At 50.0% G+C, this 25148-nt stretch overlaps 1 protein-coding gene across 3 annotated transcripts in view; it reads left to right on the top strand.

The window, feature by feature from the left end:
• PLCH1 (phospholipase C eta 1) overlaps window positions 1–25148 on the top strand; it is a 161577-nt gene that overhangs the window by 105678 nt on the left and 30751 nt on the right. For all 3 annotated transcript variants that reach the window (XM_065410844.1, XM_065410843.1, XM_065410842.1), the window contains exons 10-11: window positions 4826–4933; window positions 13324–13485. In XM_065410844.1, coding sequence (XP_065266916.1) covers window positions 4826–4933; window positions 13324–13485 — 270 coding nt within the window. The remainder of the gene's footprint in view (window positions 1–4825; window positions 4934–13323; window positions 13486–25148) is intronic.

The following is a 25148-nucleotide window of genomic DNA, read 5'->3' as shown; positions in this document are numbered from 1 at the left end:
GTTGGTCCCTCCTGTCCTCACGTTGGTCCCTCCTGTCCTCACGTTGGTCCCTCCTGTCCTCACGTTCACTGGCTTCTTTCCTATACTTGCAAACCGTGTCCTTCCACTCATTCAGATGAGCTCTTTCACTCCTGGTGGATTGCATGATTTCTGCAAACATCTCGTCTCGCGTCTTCTTTTTCCGACGCCTTATCTGGGATAGCCTTCGGGAAGGAGGAGGGAGGCTTGAAACATTTGCAGCTGCTGGAGGGAGTGAAAAAAGGAGAGAATTTTTTTAAAAGATACATTTTTCAGAACAATGCTTATACTCTTTCACGGTGACAAATACTATTCACATTACATAGCACATGTGATTTCTGTGCAAGGTCGCATTTTGCCTCTTAATATTGAGTGCCTGTGGCTTTGCTGCTAGAGATCACAGACGCAGGTCCGGGCAACAGAATTCAGCTTGCATGCTGCCATGGTAAGCCACTGTCTTTAGGCTTCTGCGCCCTGCTTTCCCACATACCAAGCAAAGCCCGTTGTGCTGCAGTTTTCCTGTTAACCTTCAGCAGCAGAAAACAAACACCCCCCCACCATCCAATTGTCTGGGATGAGTGCTTTATCCCTCCCCCCACCGCGTGGCTGGTATCAGGGAAGATCCCTGCTAGCAAAATGCGAAAAGCTCTGGGCCAATCCTCCCCGCCCCCCCCCCCCCTTTGCACTTGGCTAAATGCAGGGAAGGATTTCTTTTCAGCCACAGGCAAACAGCCCCGTAGGAACGGACACCTCTGTCCCCTTAATTAAATTCCCGTATTTCAACCAGGTTACCCTAAGCGATATCACTTTCCTGAGGATTACACAGCAAGATAAAGAACGGATGTTGCTTGAATGCCAGCAAACACCGGGACCATACGCTGCCAGACTTTGTCATGCAATGATACCAGATTACTTGCTGCTAGCATGGCGTGGTCAAGTGTCCTACCATGGAGGACGGAATAAGGCTGCACTGCCCAGAAACCTTGTGGCAAGGCTTTTGGAGTACCTCCAGGAGAGCTTCATGGAGATGTCCCTGGAGGATTTCCGCTCCATCCCCAGACATGTTAACAGACTTTTCCAGTAGCTGTACTGGCTGCGAATGCATCCCAAGTGCTCAGGGCAAATTAATCATTAAAAATGCTTGCTTTTAAACCATGTTTTATATTTTAAAAGGTAAACTCACCTGAGGTCCCTTCCATGGGGTCATGGTCTTGGGTACTGGCTTGGGAGGCTTGGGAGGGTACTTCAGTCAGGGTGAGAAACAGATCCTGGCTGTTGGGGAGAACGGAGAGCTGGGTGCTCTCTGCCAGCTCGTCCTCCTTCTCCTCTTCCCCTTCCGCGGAATCATCAGGTGTACCTGATGAGATTATCCCCATCTCGGAATCCACAGTCAGAGGTGGGGTAGTGGTGGTGGCCCCCCCTAGAAATGCATTTAGCTCGGCGTAGAAGCGGCATGTCCGCGGCTCTGACCCGGAGCGACCGTTTGCCTCCTTTGCTTTTTGATAGGCTTGTCTGAGCTCCTTGACTTTCACGCGGCACTGATCTGAGTCCCTATTGTGGCCTCTCTCCATCATGCCCTTGGAAATTTTTTCAAAAGTTTTGGCATTTCGTCTTTTAGAACGAAGTTCTGCTAGCACTGAATCCTCTCCCCATATAGCGATCAAATCCAGTACCTCCTGTACGGTCCATGCTGGTGCTCTTTTTCGATTATCAGCCTGCATGGTTACCTGTGCTGATGAGTTCTCTGTGGTCACCTGTGCTCTCCATGCTGTGCAAACAGGAAATGAAATTCAAATGTTCCCGGGGCTTTTCCTGTCCACCTGGCCAGCGCATCCGAGTTCAGATTGCTGTCCAGAGCGGTCACAATGGTGCACTGTGGGATAGCTCCTGGAGGCCAATAACATCAAATTGCGGCCACACTAACCTTAATTCGGATTAACAATACCGATTTTGACGCTACTCCTCTCGTCGAGGAGGAGTACAGAAATCGAATTAAAGGGCTCTTTAATTCGAATTAAATGGCTTCGTTGTGTGGACGGGTCCAGCGTTAATTCGATTTAAAGCAGCTAAATCCGAATTAAAGTCGTAGTGTAGACCAGGCCGCAGCCTGATTCTCCCTTCACTTAGGGCTTCTCCACACAAACACCTAGTTTGTGGCAGGCTGGGATGTAAAATTACCCCACATTGGCCTGCCGCATGCTAAGTGTCCAATGTACCCTGCTGTTGTGAACTAACAGTTCTGAAGTGCACTTTGATCTACCCCATTTTGAAACGGAGTCCAAGTAGACAAGCCCTTAGGTCAGTATAAATCAGGAGTGGCTCCACTTTCAGTGGAGTTATAAAGGTGTAAGTCAGAGGTGAATTGGACCCCCTGGCTGGCAGAATAGTACTATCCATTCCAAAAAATGCAGTGTCAATGTCCTGCATTGTTTATCTCGTGGTATAAATCTCATGGAGAACAATCTAGTTTATGGTGGTATTGGCATTGACAACTGTAGAGAGCCTAATCAGTGGTGAAGATAAGCACACATCACAGCATACAAGTTTAATTTCCTAGATATTAACTGGCATCTTGATTTTTATTCCTCATCAGACCCTCTATTAATACACTACTAGGTATCTACAGACCTGCACTTGCAATGTGAGTGATCATATAGGAAAATTCCAGAAGATTTATTGTTCTGTTTACTATTGATCCTTCAAGCCTTGTATCCTGTCACCAGAAGTAGCCAACAAATGCTGCATCCATATTCCACCACACTAGCCAGCTGTTCAAAGCTAGACATGAGCTTGGGAGAAATTCCTTCCTGACCCAAGTAAGACCTATTTGCCTTACAGCAATGGATTAGCCACTAATTTCAGCCTGCTGACTACACTCCGAACTGTACATGCAATATTTCTATAGGCTTTCCTGCTTCCCTCACGCTAACTGCCAAATGCAATCAAGTTCCCTTGTGTCTGCACTTCCCCTGCTTCTGATGCAGAGTGTCAGCCTTAGTGTCTGATTTTATAACAGAACAGCCTGATGGAGGTGAGCATGAAACAGCTGAGTCTAGTTATACAAAGACATTCTGACAAAAAGGCTGCTCTAGAGATGGGAGAATGTCCAATATTTTTTTGAAAACTTCAGTATAGAAAGTTCTTTGAATCCTGCAGCTGACAGTGAATTCTGCCAGTCAAAAATTAGACTTCCCAGAGGGTTTTGTTAACCCTACCTTTGAGGCAGTTACCTCTTGTTGCAGTAATTGACCATGACATACTGAACTTAAGAAAGCTGCGGGCCTTAGAGGTTAAGAACACAGCATCTTTATAATTGTGCCCTTTGGATGCCTCATATATCTATCTGTCTATATGCTCATTTCATCCTAAGTATTCTGATGGCTGGAAAATATTGCATTCTAAGAGTTAAGCATGTAAACTATGGAGCCAAGTATTACTACTCTTGATCAGTGGAGAATAGAAAATTGAGTAATGCACAATACACGTTTGGGCTCTACTATTTTTAATACATGATAACTGAACAATAAACTGAATCTAAAAGTACTCGTGGGACACGTACTGTCTTACATAAAGTCATTTTACTGCTAGAGTTTGGACCAGCACATTGCACAGGATTTATGCTCACTGGCGGTGTAATGATGCTTCAGTGTCTAAATGATTTAAGGTATCCATTTAAAAGGGTTGCAGCAATATTCATTGCACATCGGTCAAAAGGAGGCAAGAGGCAGATTTGCCTGTAAAGCTGCTCAACTTACTTGGAGAGGAATTCTTACATTTTACATATTACAAATGGCAGCACTTTTTTCAGTTGAACTTTTTTTTTTTAAAAAAAGAGGCAACTTACTGCTAGGAAGGATTCTTTTTATTTTGTTAGCGTTTCAGACTTCTTTAAGAATAGAGATGTGATGTTACCAAGACTCCAGAGATCACAGACAACCTACAGCTAAGCAATTCAGTATTGGGGGGACTTAACTTTAAAAGATTTGTTTTACATCACTCCAATGATAGCATCAGAGTTGGCAGCTGCATGGTGTAATGAAAGGTAATAGGAACCATCAAAACATTAAATAGGTAGGATTTTCAAAATTCCAGGGGAGTTGGCACCTAGTTCCATTAGGTGCTTTGAAAATCCCACCCAATATAATTAGTACCTGTTACCATTGCACAGAGAGACTGGTCCAGACTCATGGCATAGTCTAAATCCATTGATGTCCATAGCAAGACTCCCATTATGTTCAGTGGGCTTAGGATCTGGCCCTTGTGAAGGGCGATGATTATGAAGAACCTGTCCAAACTGAGATCAGAACCACACTGCCTACAATTGTGTTTGAACGTTGTGTTTATTATTATTAGCAAGGTTCTGAGGCCTTGTCCACACTAGGGTTATTTCTCTAAAATTTCCTATCACTTCACCTCCGCCTGTGATATCAGTAGTGACAGCTCTGGTGTAGACATGGTGCTGGAAGCTGCCAGTATCTTAAGTACCATGCTATGTAGACCTGCTCTGAGCAAATGCTCTTGGCACTGGCTGGCTGTATCCCATTAAGCAGATACTTTGCTTATACTGTCCCATTAACCAGCAGTCATTTTCTTTAGGATAAACTGGTTCCCTGGGAGGTATCTGTCAAAGCCTAAATGAAAAATCCTGAAACCACATGTTCATGATCACAACTTGAAATAATGTATTCTCCCATCAGACCTTATTTGGAACTAGGAACATGAACAAGAATTTTAGCCTGCCTTCTCCCCAGTAACTAACACTAGCAACTTCTACATATATTATACATATTTTTGTGCTAATTTTTAGGGAAAGAAACTACCACATAACCTTGGAGCTGATGCTGAAGAAGGGGAGGTTTCTGATGAAGACAGTGCTGATGAAATTGAAGATGACTGCAAGTTAAAGCTCTGTTATGTAAGTGTATAACAATTATATGGCACAATTTGCTTTCCCAATCCTGTGTTCCTTACACACCCCAAACTCCCACTTAATATTGTTACCTATAGATTAAAATTTTTGAATTTGGATGCCTAAAGTCACGCACCTGAATCCATATGTAAGCACCAAAGTGTTCTTTTATTATTTCTTAGCCTTTTGTCTGTTTTCTCTTCTTTTTTTGTTGCCTTTAACCCCTTTACTTGCTCTCTTTTTAAAGATCTTACCCTGGTCTATTTTCTTTTATGCTTTAATTTTATTTTTAGCCATTTCCATATTTGTTGCTACCTAACAAACCGTTGTGCAGTGCTAATGCACACTGTGCAACAGGTGTCCAGCCCAGCAGCAGCCACACTTCACTAATTTAAAATTTTGAACAAGAAAGAAGATATTATACAGTATGGTACAAATAGAAGGGGACAAATTTAGATTTGGCATCAGCAGATGTAACTCCATTGATCTCAGGTTTGAATTTGGCCCAGTGAGCTTGTTTTTTTATTACACCCCCACTCAATCCCATATCATTTTAATTTATACCGACTGTTTTAATTACACACACACACACACACACACACACACACACACACACACACACACACACACACAGTTTTCATTATAGACACACATCCCCATGTAGTTCTCAGTTATATTAAATATTTTGCAATAGCTTTTTAAACAGATTTTGTGTTGTTTTTCTTTATCATTTACATCTGCTGTTGGGAGTTAAACATTTCGCAGGCTGACTTGGGAATCACTTTGCAGATTTAGGTACTATAGATTCCCTTCTGAACTATCTTAGAGAAAGCAGATGTTCACGCCATTTCTTTTCTTTAATTCTATGCACAGGCACCACCTACATGTCAAGTAATCAGCAAAGTCTTCTCTAGGATTCATGTACATTGCATAAAGGGACTGGATTTTTCTCTCTCTCTTAAGACAGATAAATGCAGTGATACTTAACATTGAGAGAGAAGATGTGATTCATTTCATTTTTACAAAGCCTTAGGCTTTCCGATTACTTTGTGGTCAGAGTGTAGTGTGATGCTATTTGAGCCATATGGTCTACAAGACAATCTCATGTAGGAATACAATTTTGATTTGGATCCATGAAGCAAGAGGCAAAGACCACTCGTTCAGTGACCCAAGAAGTTATATTCTCTCCGTATTGCTTGCAGCTTGGAACTTTTTCATATTTAGTAACAAAAAAACTAAGCTACAGTGAAGGTTGCTAAATGCAATTTAGGTCCCCAGTCCTCAAAGCCTTTAGGCTGTGCTTAATTTCAAGCAGCTGTCTAAATATTTGCAGGATCGGGGTTGAAGCGAAGAGATGCCATTGAACACAACTATAAATATAACCCCAAGGTAAGGTTAGATAACCAATGGTGACCACAGCTTTAACTCCCCATTCATGCACCCACACCATCGAACAGAAACATGCTCAGTGACTGGCAGAGGCTATCCTAGCTTTCCCTGGGTACCCCCCTCCATCATATAGAATTATCTTAAAGGGGTGCCCTTAAATCCAACAGGAAAGCACAGGGCTTCTTCTTCGAGTGCTTGTTCACGTCCATTCCACATTAGGTGTACGCGCGCCGCGTGCACGAACGTCGGAAACTTTTTCCCTCAGCGGCTCCCGTCGGGCCCGCAGGGTCTCCCTTCCCGCCAGAGCGGCGCCCCGCCCCAGCGTATATATGTCCCTGCTGGCCCGACCCTCCCTCAGTTCCTTCTTACCGCCCGTGGCGACGTTGGAACAACTCTATCTCTCGCTCGAGAGTGTCCCTTAGCATAGCCATTAGCAATAGTTATCAGTTCATTGTTTAGTTAAGTGTTAGTGTTAAGTAGTTATTTAGTTTTCACAAAGACCAAAAAAAGTCTTAGTGATAGGGGTTTGGTCAACCCCGGCACCGGCCCTGGGCGGCGGGGCATGCCGCACGCCCAAGGCTTCAAGGCTTGTGCCGCGTGCCGCAGGCCTATGCCAGTGAGCGACCCGCACGAGTCGTGTCTCCGTTGCCTGGGGGAAGCACACCAGAAGGAGCGCTGTAAAATTTGTAAGGCTTTCAAGCCCAGAACACAAAAGGAGAGAGATTTTTGTCTAAAACAGCTCCTCATGGAGATGGCGTTACAGCCCTCCGCTTCCACGGTACCGTCGGCTTCGGTGCGGAGTGCCCCGGCATCGGTCCGCGACCCAACACCGGCGGTGCAGACTAAGCCTACGGTGCCGCCTCGGCGAGATCACGCCCGGCACCGGTCTGCTTCGCCGGCTAAGCCCAAGAGCCAGCCCAAGGCCCGGGGTCGCTCCCCGCACAAGAAGGTGGCAGCAGCAAAGACCGCTAGTGCGACCAAGGCCGTGCCGGCCCCGATACAGGTCCCAGTACCAGGGGCTCCGGCGCCGAAAGGCCTGTCGAGCCTCGGGACAAGCACGTCGAGTGAGGAGGAAGGGCTGGAGGAACTCTTGGAACAGCCCTCCACCCCGGACACATTTGAGGCGGCAAAGGACCTCATTGAATTGTCCTCCGTCAACACACTCCGCGCCAAAGACATTCCGCCGCGACTGTCTTCCAAAGGCAAGCCGGCGATGATGCGCCCATCGCGGTCGCCATCTCGGCACCGCTCACGGCGCCGGTCCCGGTCGAGCTCCGCCTCGGTGGACTCCCGGCTTCCCGCCGCGCAACGGGCCTCCAAACAGACAGGCCCCGACGCGAGCGAGGCACCGTCCCAGCAGCCCGGCTCGAGCAGGCACCGGGACGCTTCGATGGCGAGGGCCCCCAGGCCATCCTCCCGCAGCCGTTCCCGGTCCCGCGGTCAATGGTACCGTTCTAGGTCCAGATCGGTACGGCGCTACTCACGGTCCCGGTCCCGACGGCACCGCTCCCCGACACCGGACCGGCACCGCCCCACGGCACTGCCATGGCCCTCTAGGTCACCGTCGCTTGCGTCGGAAGAGAGCTCGGGGTTTTCGAGATACGGCCGCAGAGGGCACGCCGCTAAAGGGCACGAGGCCTCTTGGCAACCGCATTGGAGCCATCCGGGACAGTGGCCGTTCTGGACCCCGTGGGCCTATCATCAGCAAGGCCCTCCGTCCAGAACCTCGAGATCGGGCCCTTCAGGAGACCGGTCCCGCTCCCCACGGTGCCGCCCCACCTCCCGTGCGGAGGCCACGGTCTCCAGACCACCCGATGCAGAAAGGGCGGACTCGACACCGAGCCCGGCACCGTCCCTGACTCAGGGCAGGGGACGCACCCCGGAGGGCCACCCCGCTGAGGAGGAGTTACAGGAGGATGAGGACGCTCAAAAGGCCATGACCTCCTCCTCCTCACCGGATGAAGCCGTGGCGGGCACAACAGTGTCCGGCCCTCCCCCGATTGACCACCGGGCACACCAGGACTTGCTCCGCCGGGTGGCCCTCAATTTGGGGTTGCAGGCGGAGGAGACGGTCGAGCAGGAGGACCCCATGGTAGACATTCTCAGCCCGGAGGGTCCCTCCAGGATTGCTGTTCCACTAATAAAGACTGTACAGTTGAATTATAAGACTGTGTGGCAGACGCCATCCTCCTCTGCGCCGACGGCACGGGGCGTCGAGAGGAAGTACTTTGCCCCATCCAAGGGGTTTGACTTCCTCTTCTCCCATCCAGCCCCATGTTCGCTGGTCGTTTCGGCGGTCAACGAGAGGGAGCGGCATGGCCAGCAGGCCCCAGCCCCCAAGGCCAAGGAGGCGAAACGATTAGACTTGTTCGGCAGAAAGGTCTACTCGTCGGGAGGCCTCCAGTTGCGGATCGCGAACCAGCAGGCGATCCTCAACAGACATAATTTCAACTCCTGGGCGTCGGTGTCTAAATTTAAGGATTCCTTGCCTCAGGGATCGCAACCCGAGTTTGCGGCCATTGTGGACGAGGGAAAGGCGGTGGCCAAGACCTCGCTACAGGCCTCGCTCGACTCGGCTGATGCGGCCGCTAGGACTATCGCGTCCGGCGTGGTGATGAGACGCTCAGCGTGGTTGCAGGCGTCTGGTCTTCCCCCCGAGGTGCAAAACACCCTCCAAGACCTTCCGTTTGAAGGGACGGAGTTGTTTTCGGAGCAGACAGATGCCAGGCTCCATGGCCTCAAGGACTCGCGGGCTACCCTCAAGTCCTTGGGGATGCATACCCCTGTGACACAGAGGAAGCCCTTTAAACCGCAGCCTCCGCAGAGGCAGTACCAGCCTCGCCCTCGACACGAACCATACCGTAGGCGGGGCAGAGACAATAGGCGTAGGCGCAACAATACGCCTAACCAGGGCCAAAACCAGGGCAACAATAAGCCGCAGCCGGGAAATAAGCAAGGATTTTGAAGATGCGATCGAGGACAGCGTACCTATCTCTTCCCCGGATCCTCCCCTGTGTTTCAGGGACCGCCTATCCCGTTTTTTCCGTGCCTGGCCCCATATAACATCAGACCATTGGGTCCTGCGCACGTTAGAGTCAGGATATGCCCTCCAGTTCTCCTCGCCCCCTCCCCCCCACCCACCTCCCCCGTCCCTCTTCAGGGACCCCTCTCACGAAGCAACTTCTTATGCAGGAGGTACGGACCCTCCTCGCTGTAGGGGCGGTGGAAGAGGTTCCTCCAGACCTCAGAGGAAAAGGGTTCTATTCCAGATACTTCCTCATTCCCAAGGCGAAAGGGGGCCTCCGTCGTATCCTGGACCTTCGCAAGCTGAACAAGTACTTGCAAAAAACACGTTTCCGTATGGTCTCCCTTGGTACCATCATTCCTTCCCTGGATCCGGGGGATTGGTACGCTGCCCTCGATATGAAAGACGCTTATTTTCACATCGCTATCCGCCCGGCCCACCGGCGGTTCCTGCGCTTCACTATCCAGCAGCGCCATTTTCAGTTTGCGGTCTTGCCCTTCGGCCTGGCAACGGCCCCATGTGTCTTCACGAAATGCATGTCCGTGGTGGCGGCCTTCCTTCGAAAAAGACGGATGCGCGTCTACCCATACCTAGATGATTGGCTCCTGGCGGGCCGGTCAGAGGCAGAGGTTCACGCCCACGTGACATTGGCGCTACAAGTGTTCCGCGATCTCGGCCTATTGGTCAATGTGCCCAAGTCCTCCCTAGTCCCCACACAGAGACTGGAGTTCATAGGGGCAGTCCTGGACTCGGTGGCGGCACGGGCGAGTCTTCCCGTATCGCGTTTCCTGGCAATCCAGGAGGCCGTGACCTCCATTCAGAGATTCCCCACGACCACCGCCAGACGTTGCTTACAGCTCTTGGGGCACATGGCGGCATGCACCCACGTGGTTGGACACGCCCGCCTCAGGCTCCGGCCTCTGCAGCTGTGGTTGGCCCAAGTATATCGCCCCAACAGCGACCCATTGGACATGGTCGTCACGATCCCGGCTCGGGTATCGAGCGCCCTCTGTTGGTGGCTCGACCAACAGCAGGTCTGTGCGGGGGTCCCGTTCGCCGCCCCACAACCAGTTCTGACGTTGGTGACAGACGCGTCGGACCTGGGTTGGGGGGCGCACCTAGGGGACCTACGCACTCAGGGCTTGTGGTCCAGGGAGGAACAGTTGCTTCACATCAACCTGAAGGAGCTGAGGGCGGTTCGCCTCGCCTGCCAGACCTTTCACGCCACCATAAGAGGGCACGGCGTGTCAGTTCTGACGGACAACACTACCGCTATGTTTTACATAAACAAGCAGGGCGGGTCCCGGTCCTCTCCTCTCTGTCACGAGGCTCTCCTCCTCTGGGACTTCTGCATAGCCCATTCAGTGCACCTTCGGGCGGCATATCTCCCCGGGGTCCAGAACGGATTGGCGGACCGTCTCAGCCAGTCCTATCTCACACACGAGTGGAGGCTGAGGCGGGACATCCTCCGTTCAATCTTCCTGAGGTGGGGGTTTCCCCAGGTGGATCTGTTTGCCACCATGGACAACAGCCAGTGCCCACAGTTTTGCTCCTTCCAGAACCGCAGTCCGGGCTCTCTGGCGGACGCCTTTGCAATCCCGTGGGGCGGGAGCCTGCGGTATGCCTTCCCCCCGTTCCCACTCATCCACAGGGTCCTTCTAAAGACCCGCAGGGACAGGGCGACGGTCATTCTCATCGCCCCGGCATGGCCACGTCAACACTGGTTTACAACTCTCTTAGAGCTGTCCGTGGCCTCTCCGATAGCCCTCCCCCTCCATCACGACCTCATAACACAAGACCGAGGTCGCCTACTCCACCCGAACCTGCCATCGCTGCATCTCACGGCATGGCTTCTCTCTGGCTAAGTGAGGTGGAGCACAGGTGCTCTCAGGAGGTCCAGCAAATCCTCCTGGGTAGTAGGAAGCCCTCCACAAGGGCAACCTACCTTGCCAAGTGGAAGCGCTTCTCCCTATGGTCTGAGCCTCAGCACGTCCAGCCCTTGCAGGCCTCGATACCACTGATTCTGGACTACTTGCTGCACCTTAAGCGCCAAGGCCTTGCCCCCGCTTCTATTAAGGTGCATCTAGCCGCCATATCGGCGTTTCACCCAGGGGAATTGGGGCTGTCCGTATTCTCCAACCCCACTGTGGTCCGATTCCTCAAGGGGCTGGAAAGGATGTTCCCCTACACTCGCCCACCTATACCCCCGTGGGACCTCAATCTGGTCCTCACTAAGCTCATGGGGCCCCCCTTTGAACCCCTGGCCTCTTGCTCCCTCATGCACCTTTCATGGAAGGTCGCGTTCCTCGTGGCCGTCACCTCGGCTAGGAGGGTGTCGGAGCTGAGGGCCCTCACCTCGGAGCCTCCTTATACTGTTTTTCATAAGGATAAGGTGCAGCTTAGACCTCACCCTAAATTCCTCCCTAAGGTGGTCACGAGTTTTCACATGGGGCAGGACATCTGTTTGCCGGTGTTCTTCCCCAAGCCCCATACGGACCCACGCCATCGTAGCCTGCATACCCTCGATGTTCGGCGGGCGTTGGCTTTCTATCTGGACCGTACCAGGCCTTTCCGCAGGTCGACTCAACTATTCGTGGCCATTGCGGAACGGATGAAGGGCCAGCCTATTTCGACGCAACGCCTGTCGGCATGGATCGTGCTTTGCATACGCACGTGCTACGAGCTCACCAACGTGCCTGCACCTCAGATCCGGGCTCACTCTACTAGGGCCCAAGCGTCCTCGACGGCCTTCTTGGCGCAGGTCCCACTTCAGGAGATCTGCAAGGCAGCCACCTGGTCATCGGTTCATACCTTCACAGCCCACTACGCAATCCACCATCAGACCAGAGATGACGCGATGGTCGGCAGGGCGGTGCTTCAATCAGTTATTCCTTGACTCCTACCCTCCTCCAATGGTAAGCTTGTGAGTCACCTAATGTGGAATGGACGTGAACAAGCACTCGAAGAAGAAAAGACGGTTACTTACCTTCTGTAACTGTTGTTCTTCGAGATGTGTTGTTCACGTCCATTACACTTCCCACCCTCCTTCCCCTCTGTCGGAGTCACCGGCAAGAAGGAACTGAGGGAGGGTCGGGCCAGCAGGGATATATATACGCTGGGGCGGGGCGCCGCTCTGGCGGGAAGGGAGACCCTGCGGGCCCGACGGGAGCCGCTGAGGGAAAAAGTTTCCGACATTCGTGCACGCGGCGCGCGTACACCTAATGTGGAATGGACGTGAACAACACATCTCGAAGAACAACAGGTACAGAAGGTAAGTAACTGTCTTTTCCTTGTGGGTGGCCCTGTGTCTGCCACACAACTGGAGCATCTGCAGGATTTAGTAGTAGGCCCTCACTTTCTTCCATGGGGGTGAAATCTCTCTCTCCCTCAGCAGAGGAACGAAGAGTGAATTCCACTCTATGTGAGGCCTTTATTATTTACATCAAAAGTTCTGCTAAATATTTTTTGTTCTGTGTTTGTACAGCATCTACCACAATCAGGCCCATAGGTGCTATCACAATACAAATGACTATTATTAATAATAAAAACGCTGTATCTGTGTTCCATCAAGAGTTATAATATTGCACTTAGTGTTTTACATTTTCCAAGGGCTGTGGCAACACATCAGCTGTATAGTCCTCACTACATCTCAGAGAGAGTAGGTAAGTGATACGATTGTTCCCATATGGGGAAACTGACACAGAGGTGCAAAATTCTGAGGTGATCTAAATGGTGACCTAAGTCAACGTAACTTACACATCAAAGGACTAAAGGGAAAAACATGGCAGGGAAAGCAGCCAATCGGAAGATGCAGACTAAAGCGGTTTTCATCATCCTACTTGTACGTGGAAGGGGTAGGAGGAAATGTTGAGAACATCAATAGTTTGCTTGGATGGAAGCATCCATACTGTTCCATTTGGGTTACTCAAATAGGATTGGCGTGTCTGAGTGTATTTTAACAGGATTTGTTTATTCATTTCAGAGTAATGGTACAACTGAGCACCAGATGGAATCTTTTATAAGAAAGAAACTTGAATCACTGATAAAAGAATCTCAAATCCGGGACAAAGAAGACCCTGACAGTTTCACCGTGAAAGCGCTGTTAAAGGCGACACATGAGGGCTTAAATGTAAACCTGAAACAGGTATGATCATTCTTGTTCCTTCCTCATGCTATGACAAATGCAGTAATATTAGGCTAGTGCAATATTCATTGCAGATTTGGCATGTAATGAAAGCTCATAGTAATATTTTATAAACAACCCTTTAAACGTTATTTTACCTAAAATAAGAGCTTGGAACAGTTATTTAAAAAAATGTTAAGAGAGGGTTCTGGACCTCTCAGATGTGAAGGGTCTATGTTAATCTGTATTAGTAAAGACACTGCAGCAACTATAGCACTGGAAGGGATTTGCCAGCATGGACTCATACTTAGATAAAGTTCATTAGTCACTGAGACTGCACATGGGTCAAAAGGTCCATGCTAATGGGTCCCATCACATCATCAGGGCCTTTGGCATAAATTGTGTCCTGAATGGGGAAAGATAAGGGTAAGTGAAGCCTGGTGACAGAATGTGAGCAAAGCAGGAGCTTTAGATATGCTCTCACTAGTATGTGTCACACTGAGAGAAGATTCTCATCCCAATTACATGGGTATAAATCTGGAGTAACTCTGTTTAAATGAGTGACATCATTCTGGATTACCATAGGCATATATAAAGGTTCGTGCCGGGGCTCGACCCTCCTGGGCAGGAGGGGAGCCACACCGACTCACTACTGGTGGAACAAACAACCAGTTAGTTCAGGGCTCAGGTCCTCTGGCGCAGGGGCTGAGCACACAACAGTTAGTTCTGGGGCTCAGGCCCTCTGGTGCAGGGGCTGAGTAAACAAGCAGTTGAGGATCCCAGGCCCTCTGGTGCAGGGGCTGAGCAAACAAGCAGTTGAGAAGCCCAAGCCCTCTGGTGCAGGGGCTGAGCAGACAAGCAGTCCAGGAGCCCAGGCCCTTTGGTGCAGGGGCTGGGCAGACAAGCAGTTAAGGAGCCCAGGCCCTCTGGTGCAGGGGCTGGGCAAACAAACAATTCAGGGAGCTCAGGCCCTTTGGTGCCGGGGCTGAGCAAACAATCAGGTAAGGAAGGCCCAGGCCCTGGATCAGGGCAGGGCACAAACAGTCACAGCTCAGGCCCTTTGGGGCAGGGGCTGAGCAACAGTATAACAGGGAGCTGGGAGGCCCAGGCCCTGGATCAGGGCGGGGCACAAACAGTTACAGCTCAGGCCCTTTGGGGCAGGGGCTGAGCAAACAACAGTTCAGGGAGCTCAGGCCCCTTTTGTATAGGGGCTGAGCAACAATATAATAGTTGGGGAGGCCCAGGCCCTGGATCAGGGCGGGGCACCAACAGTCACAGCTCAGGCCCTTGGATGCAGGGGCTGAGTAGACAAGCAACAGTTAGGTAGCTCAGGCCCTCTGGTGCAGGGGCTGAGCAATACACAGTTAGGGAGCTCAGGCCCCCTGGTGCAGGGGCTGAGCGACAATCAGTTGGGGTACGTCCAGGCTCCTACCTGAGCGTTGGGTGAGGGGGAAGCCTGCCACCCGTGAGCGGGGGTGGCAGGGGGAACGCAGGCCCACCCACTCCACTGCGTTCCAGCCCGGGGCCCTAGCAGCGGTTACTGCCGCTGCTGGTCAGTGGGGTATCCTGACCGAAACACACTGACATTGGCTCACATGCGTCTGCAGCCTGACCAGGGTCGGCTACCCCCGGGCTACTTCCAGGTTCCCCCTCAGGGCCTACCTCATCCGTGGCATCGGGCCCAGTCCAGTCCACCAGCATGGGCTCCTCTCGGCCGGGGCTTGGTGGCAGGTCCGGCAGCTCCGTGGGGAAATCCGGCCAATTGCACTCGAGCGGCTCCTCCGGGTAACAGCAGGGGCGGAGGGGCTCTGGTGCGGTCTCGCCTTCGGGGTTGGTGTGGGGGAGTTCCAAGGGCTCCTCCCAACGACGGGAGCGGACGGGCTCCGGCGGCTCCTCCTCGTAGTGGGCTCGGGGCAGCTCCGGCCAGCTCGGGCAACGGCCTCGGGCCTCGGAGGTATCCCAGCCGGGAGCTCCCGGCCGCACATCTGCTCTCTGCGGTGGCCAGGCTCTGACTGAGCTCCGGCGGCCGGCCTTTATACTTTCTGTCCCGCCCCTTGACTTCCGGGGGGCGGGAACAGGCGGCGGTGGCTCCGCCCACTCTGGTGCCTGCCAGGGTGCTCCCTCTTCTGGGCAGGAGGGGAGCCACACCGACTCACTACAGCATAACTGGTCTAATCAGTTTTTTCTTCCAAACTTTGGGAATATAAGAGAGTGTGACCTCATAAATTAAATAAAACAGAAACAGTTACAAAATTAATGTCGTTTTACGGTTTTGTCTTTACTCTTTTTGCTTAGTGTAGCTTGAAACTTATTGTAAATGATGCTAACACTTCCCACTTCCATAGCTCCTTCAGTCTGAACATCTCAGTGTACTTCACCCACAATAATTGATTAAACCTCAAGGTGAAGTAAGCAGCTAACCATTTTATAGATAGGTAAACTGAAAAACAGAGAGTTTAGGTGAGTTGCTAAAAGTGACAGAAAGTCAGTGGCGGAGCTGAGAAATAGATCCCTGGAGTCCTTACTTCCATTTCTATTTAGCCATGTTCCCTCCAGTACTGTAGGGCAGATTGTAAAAACCATTTCAAAGGGGTTAATTCTGAATCACTGAATTCAATGGGAGCAGAATCAAGAGAACTTGATTGTGTAAATGTTAAGCCATGTATTTCTGCATTGAATTTTAAACATTGTCTGAGCATTCAAGCATACATGATGGGGGGGCGACTCACCACTGCGGGGAATTAGCGCTGCACCCTCTGCTGGTGGTGTCTTGCCCACTGTCACCTCTGTTCCTGGACCCACGTCACTCCCAGGACCGCAGCATCCTCTTCATGACACTGCCCTCTGGCTGTGCTACACTCCGTGTTCCCCCCTTCCAGGGGAACTGCAGTCCACTGTCCAGCCACTTCCTTCAGTGGCAAGCACAGTCTACAGTTTAGCTATTTCCCCAGTGGTGAGGAGCAGGGGGAAGGACCCGGGCCCGCCCACTACTCCGGGTCCCGGCCCAGGGACCCTATAGATAGCAGCCACTTACTGCATCCCCTCCAACTCCTCTGTGGATCTCCCTGGGCCACTTCCCGGCAGCCCCAGCACACTCTTTGCCGTAACTTCAGGGCCTCAGCCTGCAGCACCAGCCTACAGCACTGCTATGTCCAGGGTGCTTGCCACTCTCAGCCTGCAAGGCAGCCAGTCTACCACCCTCCTCAAGCTCTAGGGAATGACTGACCTCTGTCCTGCGGCTCTTCTTATATGGACCCTGATTGGCTGCTCCTTGTAGTCCTCTTCAATTGTCTGTCTCCTGCACAGCATCCTTAGGGTCTTCTCTAATTGGCTGCCTGTTGCGCAGCCTCCCTAGGGTTCTATTAACCCTTTATGGGCTAGTGGGGGGGCAGACGCCCCATCACAGCATATTACAGTGGGTTAGTAACCAGTGGTACTTTCTTAGGGCCTGATCTTGTAAACATTTACTAATGGGCATAGCATTTACTGCTGTGAGTAGCCCATTGATTGCCCCCTAGATCCTGCTAGGTAATTTGAGCCTAGCACAGTCCCTCCCTCTCTGCAGCCCACTGTCTTTCCCCAGACCTCCGCTACCAGGAGGCTGGATAAGGAGCACCTGCCTAAAGCTGAGCATCATTCTGGCAGGTTTATACTGCCCAGCCTGCTTACTTCTCTGAGAGGGAGGGAAGCTTTGATTGGAGGAGGGAGGGTAGCAGAATCCAGGGGGCAGAGCCTCCTGAACTAAGGCCACAAGGAGAAGGAGCCCATTTCCAGATTGATAGTCTCTTTTGTTGAAAGTGAATTTACCGGTGAGACCAAAGCCCCACCTTGTCATGTCTTTGACTGCTAAAGACTTCTCCTCTGATCCCTCCCTCTTCTCACAAATTTGAACGTTGATCTTTCCACAAGCGGTCACCAAAAGTCATCAGTCTTTCTCATGGGATTAGTAATTATGATCAGATTTCAACCACACACGTTCCCTTTTGAGCTAGAATCCTGTCATTTAGTACATTCTTTAGTACACACCGAATTGCTGATTGCAAGGGAAAATAACCATATCTGAAATTAGGAAGTCAAACACATAAGTCACCAAAAGGTCATCACTTTGATTATTTACAAAAATGATAGTAATTTCCTCCAGGAGGGAGTCATGTTGGGCATGAGGCTTTCACCTTGGAAAAATTAATGACATCTGAGCTTAGCAGTTACAATGAATATGAGCCAAGAAAATTGGTGAAGATGAGAGTGTTGTAGATATCACTGACTGTAGCCCTGTCCAGACATTGGGTATGATGCTGTCAACTAGCAGTATCAAATTTGAGGGCTTGTGTATACTTACGGATATATCAGCATTGCTGCAATCAATGCAGTGGTGTCAATTTAGTGAGTCTGGTGAAGACAAGCTACGTCAATGGCAGAGTGCTTTCCCGTCAATGTCTGTACTCCACGTCCCCGAGAAGCGTAAGGTAAGTTGGCGGGAGAACATCTCCGTCAACACAGCGTGGTGTAGACACCACTGAAAGTTGACCTAAGTTACCTCGACTTCAGTTATGTAACTTTTGTAACTGAAGTAGCGTAAGGTAGGTCGACTTCATTTCAGTTATGTAACTTACGAACTTAGGTCGACTTACAGCTTTAATGTAAACCAGCCCTGAGACTAGACTTTTGCTGATTCATTAATCTGATACAATGTAAGTGGCCACTAATGATACCCATTTGTCTCTTACCATTCCTGTCTGAAGCCTTGCGGTGCTTGACTATGGGTTTGAGGAGTGATTTTTGGTCCTTTTGTCAGCTCAGAGCTCAGCAATGCAACAACAAGCTAAAATATCTGGCGGTTTAACTGATATCAAATGTTGACCTACATAGGAGAGAAACAATTGTAAACAAGAATTAAACTTTTATGTTTTGGTAATTCAGTAACTCATTAGCTAGCTCTGTTATACTTAAGGGTTTGTCATTATAAAGCTAGTTTCTAATCATTTTCATCTGATTGTCGTACCTGAAAGGTATCCACTGAGAAGATTTTTCCATTTGCTTTTGTTTTATTATGCAAATCTCATTCCCCTTAATTGCAGCTATCCAAGTGTCACTCATTTCCCCGTAGCATTACCATGTTTTCAAAAACAGAGCATGTTACATCGCAAGTTTATGCCTTGTCCTTGAGTTAATATCACATAATAGAAGAGGAGCATGGTGTAATGGTTAGATTACAGAACTAGGAGTCAGGAAATCTACATTCTGTTCCTAGATAGTCCACAAAACGTATGCCCTGATTCTGTGGTCAGATATGAAAAATGGATCTGAAAACTGGTGTAGCTATCCTTAGGGAATAATACAGTGGTGGGGCAGGAAAGAGGCATTTCTTGGGAGGCATAGAGCCAGTGTGATGGCCCTGCACCACCTGCCACCTTGCAGGACACAGTGGAGGGGCATGCAGGAGGCAGAAAGGGACAGGGAAGGAAAGAGAGGGGGTGTGACTGGAGTCCACTGTACTTATGCACTACAATTTTGGCATGGTAGATGACCCATAGGGAGCTGTTCAAAGCCGTCAGAAATTAGAGCAGCCTCTGAGGTGCTCTTAATTTAGGCCAAGGTCCAGGCATGCTCCAGCTCAGCACAGAAGCCCAGAGGTAAAGTGGTGGCAGGCAGCCAACCACCTTTGCTCTGCCATTCCTAGGCTGCACCTCTCAAGGGGTGCAGGTCAGACACAGGGCCTTATGGTGTAATCTTAGTCAAATCACTTAGAGACAACTTCAACCTGAAGTCTAGTCAATTTTTTTAAAAAATAATTGAAAGCGGTTCAAGAAATTACATTTGCCTCTGAGTTCAGTTTTTGAGGTTTTATAACCAGAATTTCCTACATTTTGTTGTTTTTTTCTCTTCCCTGTGCTGTGTCAAAGGTCCTTTCAGAGATTAAATGCTGTCAAGTGTGATTTTTTTAAAGTTCAATTTCCATGTCTATAAAATGAGTTTAATAACACCCTCCTATTTTACAAGGGATTTATGTGTCTTAATCCATTAATGTTTGCAAAGTTCTTGCAGATCCTTAGCTGCAACTCGCTTCAGAAGTATGAGGGATTGTTATTAGTAACCCATGTTGAATCTGTATCTACTTCAAAAACTATGTGTAAATAGTCCTAGAACACGAAAAATAGTCTGTCCAGAGGAAAAATAGGTGATGTCTTTTGACCTTTTCTTTTTGGCCTGGCACAACTTTCTGTAAATTTTTCCTTGAGTTACCATAATCTATTAATTTACTGGAAAGAAAGAACATACTGAATTGTGTGTCTAATTGCAGTCTGAGGCAGCTGGTCACTTGTGAAGGCTAACCACTGTAATGGAAAGTACTAGCTGTACCGGGTCTGTACAAACTCCAGAATTTGTATTTTTGGCATAGGAACCACAACATAACTATAAAAGTAGAAAGATTTCAACGAAAGTGGTCCTTACCTTCTAGTACCACTGATTCCTTGTGCTTTCCCTCTGTGGCTTTGTGCACTATCCTTTTATTTTTGGAGATACGATTTCAAATCCTGTTCAGGCCACAAATGAAAATAATCACCAGGATCCCAAATGAACATTTGCATCAGAGAAGCACTTAACATTTGCTTGTCCTTGTTCAGGAAAGGCCCTGGACTGGAAAACAAGGCTACTAGTAGGAGTCAAAAAACAAAACAAAATGATTAGAAATGAGTCTTTATATGAATAACAAGAATATCCACAAGTACATTGGATAGTGTGAAAATAAGGGATATATAAACAATCATGCTTCAGGACATGGATAGTATCAAAACAAGAGATATGTAAACAATCATGGAAACCACTAACTGCTGGGGTTAGAAAAGTATGTGCACAGTTTTCTGTCACGGGAGTTTTATACCTTCCTCTGAAATATCTGGTACTGGCCATTGCTGGAAACCATATACTGGACTAGATGGACCACAGACCTGTTCCACTGTGGCATTTCATACATTCCTATGTGTTGCACACCAGGACTGAAGTGCATTGGCCAAGCTGTCTTGAGAGCCCTCTCCCATACTATTATCTGGTTCTAGCCAGTCCTACTAGTTCCTTAATTCTAAAAGTGCCAAATTCAAACAAAATAATGGAAAGAAAACTCATAAATAATGTGTGTATTTTCACAGATATCTCAGTTACTTGGCAATAGGTGCTTCTGCTAGGAAATGGAATCTACAACTAACAATGAGAAAAAGTATTGAGAAGATCAGCAGAAGCTCTAAGACTTTTGACACTAGGTCTACTACTGGTTTTGACTTCGCAGAGTTGACACTGCCAACTGATATACTATTATCTAAATAACTCTGCTAAGAGTTTCTTCTACCTACACCTTGCACCTTGCTAGAAATAAATGTATGAAAACGATGCATACAATTAGCAACCTTGCCTGGAGCCAAGAAAAATATCTAATGCCCCTAACCTTTTGGTAATTAAAAATACATCCCAACCCATAGCTGCACATTGAATAACTGAAACTATTTGGATTCACATGGTGAAATGTTGGGGGAATATTTTTCAATATCTTTAGGTTTCTCTTCAGCTCTTCAGACAGATGAAGGGATGTGTTTTTCCAACCACAAAACTGAATACTGCCAGTGATCATCAGATTGATGTCCCAGAGGATATTTCTATACAAGTGAAACTCAGGTGGCCTAACAAACTCGCATCTGTCCATTTTTTTCAGCTTTTAATGCATCCTTTACCTACACTTTCAAAGGCTGCAGGATTTTTTTTTTTTTTGGTCCATCTGGATTCCATTCCTTATGATTCCAATTCAACTCCTGAGTCATCTTGCTGATTCATCTCTTCCTTTTGCTAAAGGGACCCCACAACCCTGCTGTTACCTCATTAAAATATGTACCTATTGCTTGCAAATGGCCCCATTACTGGGATCTACAAAAAGCATTAGCCTCTAGATAATGTAACATATGTGTTGCCTACTCACCTGGGTAATAATTGTTTCAGAGGCTGCTTGAGAAACGAGATAGTCCACAAGCATGCTTAGCCTGAGTAAAATTAACTATGTAATGAATTGCCTAACCATTCAGAATCCTCAGAATGTACTGATAACCATGGAGATGCTAATTCAAGAACATTCTTTGTGGTTTAGGAAATCTCAAAAAATCTAAAAATCTGTTAGGACAGATTTTAATCTCATTTAGAGGACCTATTTCTGCAGTGCTTTGCAGCTTGTGTCTTCATGTACACCTGTGCAAAGTGCATGCACTGTGGCTGTAAAATTATACCTTATCAGAATTATGCACTCACTTACACTGGTGGTAAGATTTTACACCCACTCTTCACTCACTTTGCAGAAGTGTATATGGTGACACAAGCTGCTGAGACAGAGAGAAAAAATAAGCCCTGTTTCTGCATATTTGTAATTCATTGATTTAGTTTAGTGACTCCTGATTTACTTACATATGAGAACAGAATTACTCTTGACTTACGTGGTTTAACTGGGAACAGGAGTAATTTAGTCCTGTGCGGTACTGTCCATGGCAGATCAACTGATCTAGAAATGTATAAAATGAAAAACCAAGCTTTCTTCTTCGAGTGATTGCTCATGTGTATTCCACAATAGGTGTGCCTGCTCGCCACGTGCACCAGTGTCGGAAGTTTTTCCTCTAACAGTACCCGTAGGGGAGTGCCCTAGCGACCCCTGGAGTGGCACCTCCATGGCGGTATAAGGGGCGCTGTGCGCACCCCCCACCCTCAGTTCCTTCTTGCTGCCAGTGAAGGTGCTTCGGAACTGCTCTGCTCCAGCTTTGCTGTAGCTTGTCCCCAGAACTCTTGTTAGTTCAGTGTATGTGACCTGTAGTTAGTACTCAATTAGTTTTAGTTTAGTTTAGCTAGTGTGTCTGGGCCAGGGCATGCCCCGCCCCCCCGGGTTTTAAGTCATGCAACACTTGTAGGCGCCCAATGTCAGTGAGTGATCCACATGCGGACTGTCTACGCTGTCTGGGTGAAACTCATCTCAGTGATCGCTGTAAGATTTGCAAGTCGTTTAAGTCTCGGACCGAGAGAGAGAGACATTAGGCTCTGGGCTATCCTCATAGATTCGGCGTTGACCCCGACTCCGGCGTGCCGCTCCGAGTCGGCACCGGGCACTGCGATGTCTGTGTGCAGCGACCGCCTGGTGCCATCTACTAGTCAGTACTGCTCCCCGTCCACGGGGCACGACAACAAAGCTAAGAAGAGGCCTTCTCCGCTGCGACACCGCAGTAAATCTGGGGCAGAGACTAGACCCGTGTTGGGTATTCCTCGATCCCTATCGGCCTCCAGGCCTCCGACTCAAGTCGAGCGGAGTAGCCTGGCCCATTCGGAGCAGGCTTCCCTGGATGTCCGGATGCCCTCTACGCCGGAGGCGCTGCAGGCGGCCTGGGATATCATGTCCATGCCGGTACCAGGAGCACCACCAATGTTGGCCCCATGCTTCAGAGGCGAGCCGCCGCTGGGATCTCCGCAGTCGCCCCAACTCGGTACTGGTCTCAGTCAAGAGAACATTCCCGACGCTGTTCGCCGCTCAGCAACCATTCTGTGCGTAGTCCCCGTGTGTCGGCATCGACTCCCACCAGATTGTCTGGCTGGGTTCCATCTGACTGAGACTCCAGGCACCGCTCCGCCCCAAGGAGCGGACACTGATGGGACCGAGGCAGATGATGCCGAAGATCTGTCTCGGAGGGGCTATCGTAGCTGGTCGTGACACGAACGTTGATGCTATTCCCATTCGTCGTCCCGCTCCAGGACCCTGCCACAGCACCGCTCCCACAACCCCGGGTGTCGATTGCCAGCGAGTCGCTGTCGGACCTGATCGCCGAGCAGCTGTTACTGACGGTACCAGTCCTCCACGTCGAGGTCACGGTCTTGGTGTCAGCACCGCTCCCAGCACCATCTCTTCTCCCAGTCCAGGGACAGTGGCAGGTCGTATGTCAGCCCAGTCTCCCTTCGTAGCCGTCCATCGATGGGTCAGGCCAGCCAGGCTAAACAGCCTGCTCCCCCGGTGCCACAGCAGGTGCAGTGGCACTGGGCACCATCGCAATGGTACCAGTGGGCACCGCCAGCCTCCTCGCCCTCCCATGATGAGGCGATTACGGCTCCTCCTCCCTCCATCCCGCAGGAGGACTCTAAGTCCCACCAAGAACTATTAAAAAGGGTGGCATCAAGCCTCAACCTCCAGGCAGAGAAGGTGGAGGAGCCCTTGGACTCTCCGCTTAACGTACTGTCCGCCTTGGTACCAGGCAGGTGGCCTTGCTTCTCCAAGAAGGGGTGGCGAAAATTTCAAATGCCCTGAGGCAAACCCCGGCCTCATTGGCCCCCATCTCCAAGAGAGCAGAACACAAGTATTTTGTGCCCACCAAGGGGCATGAATACCTATACACCCACTCTGCCCCTAACTCCCTGGTGGTCGAGTTGGTCAACCACAGGGAGCGGCAGGGCCAACGAACCCCTACTCCGAAAAATAAAGATTCAAGGAGGATGGACTCATTTGGAAGGAAAATTTATTCATCCTCGAGCTTCCAGTTATGCATGGCGAACCATCAGGCTCTCCTGGGCTGGTATAAATTCAACCTCTGGGGCTCTTTGCCCAAGTTCGAGGACTCCCTCCAGGAGCGCAACAGTAAGGAATTCAAGCGCTGGTGGAGGAGGGTACAGCGGCTGCCAGGGCAACCCTGCAGGCAGTGTTGGATGTGGTGGACACAGCCACATGGTCCATGGCCTCCGCGGTGTCCATGAGAAAGGCGTCGTGGTGCCTGCTCTCTGGGCTGTCCAGTGAGGCGCAGACCTCCTTGCAGGACCTCCCGTTTAACAGCAAAGCTCTGTTTGCGGAACAAACGGATATAAAACTGCATGGCCTGAAAGACTCCCATACGACACTTCAGACTCTGGGCCTCTATGTTCCGGCTCCGGCTAAACCTAAGTTTAAGCCGCAGCAGGCTCCTGCCCAGGCTGCCCACTGTAAATATGAGCCCGCTTATAAAAAGTCACGGGACTATAAGAAATGCCCGCAGAGGCAGTCTCGGCCTGCCCCCCAGCCTGGGTCCTCCAAGGGAAACAGGCAGGGAAACAGCAGTTTTTACGGGACGCCCAGGGGCGCCTGCCAGTTCTCATCAGGGATCCACCCACAATAAAACTTCCCTTCTCCAACCGGTTGTGTGCTTTCCTCCCGGAGTGGTCGCGGCTGCCCTCGGACCGATGGGTCCTCAACACCACCTCCCAGGGTTACACCCTCCAGTTTACCTCCACCCTGCCCAACCACCCTCCGCCCCCGTCCCTCCTGGGGGACCCCTCTCACGAGGCTCTGCTCGAGCAGGAGGTGGGGCAGCTCCTTGGCCTAGCGGTGGAAGTGGTGCCAGTGGAGTTCAAACACAAGGGGTACTACTCCCTCTATTTCCTTATCCCAAAGGCCAAAGGGGGGCTCAGGCCCATCCTGGACCTGCGAGGCCTGAACCAGTACATAGTGAAGCTCAAGTTCCGCATGGTCTCCCTGGCCGCCATCATTCCTCCGTGGATCCCAGGGACTGGTACGCTGCCCTCGATCTGCAGGACGCATACTTCCACATCCATATATTTGGGGGGCACAGATGCTTCCTCCGTTTCACGGTTGGGCAGGAGCATTACCAATTTACGGTGCTCCCATTTGGCCTGTCCACTGCCCCCAG

This window comes from Emys orbicularis, chromosome 9 (assembly GCF_028017835.1).
Source record: "Emys orbicularis isolate rEmyOrb1 chromosome 9, rEmyOrb1.hap1, whole genome shotgun sequence".
NCBI classification, from domain to species: domain Eukaryota; kingdom Metazoa; phylum Chordata; order Testudines; family Emydidae; genus Emys; species Emys orbicularis.
This window is presented reverse-complemented; position numbering and strand designations above follow the sequence as displayed.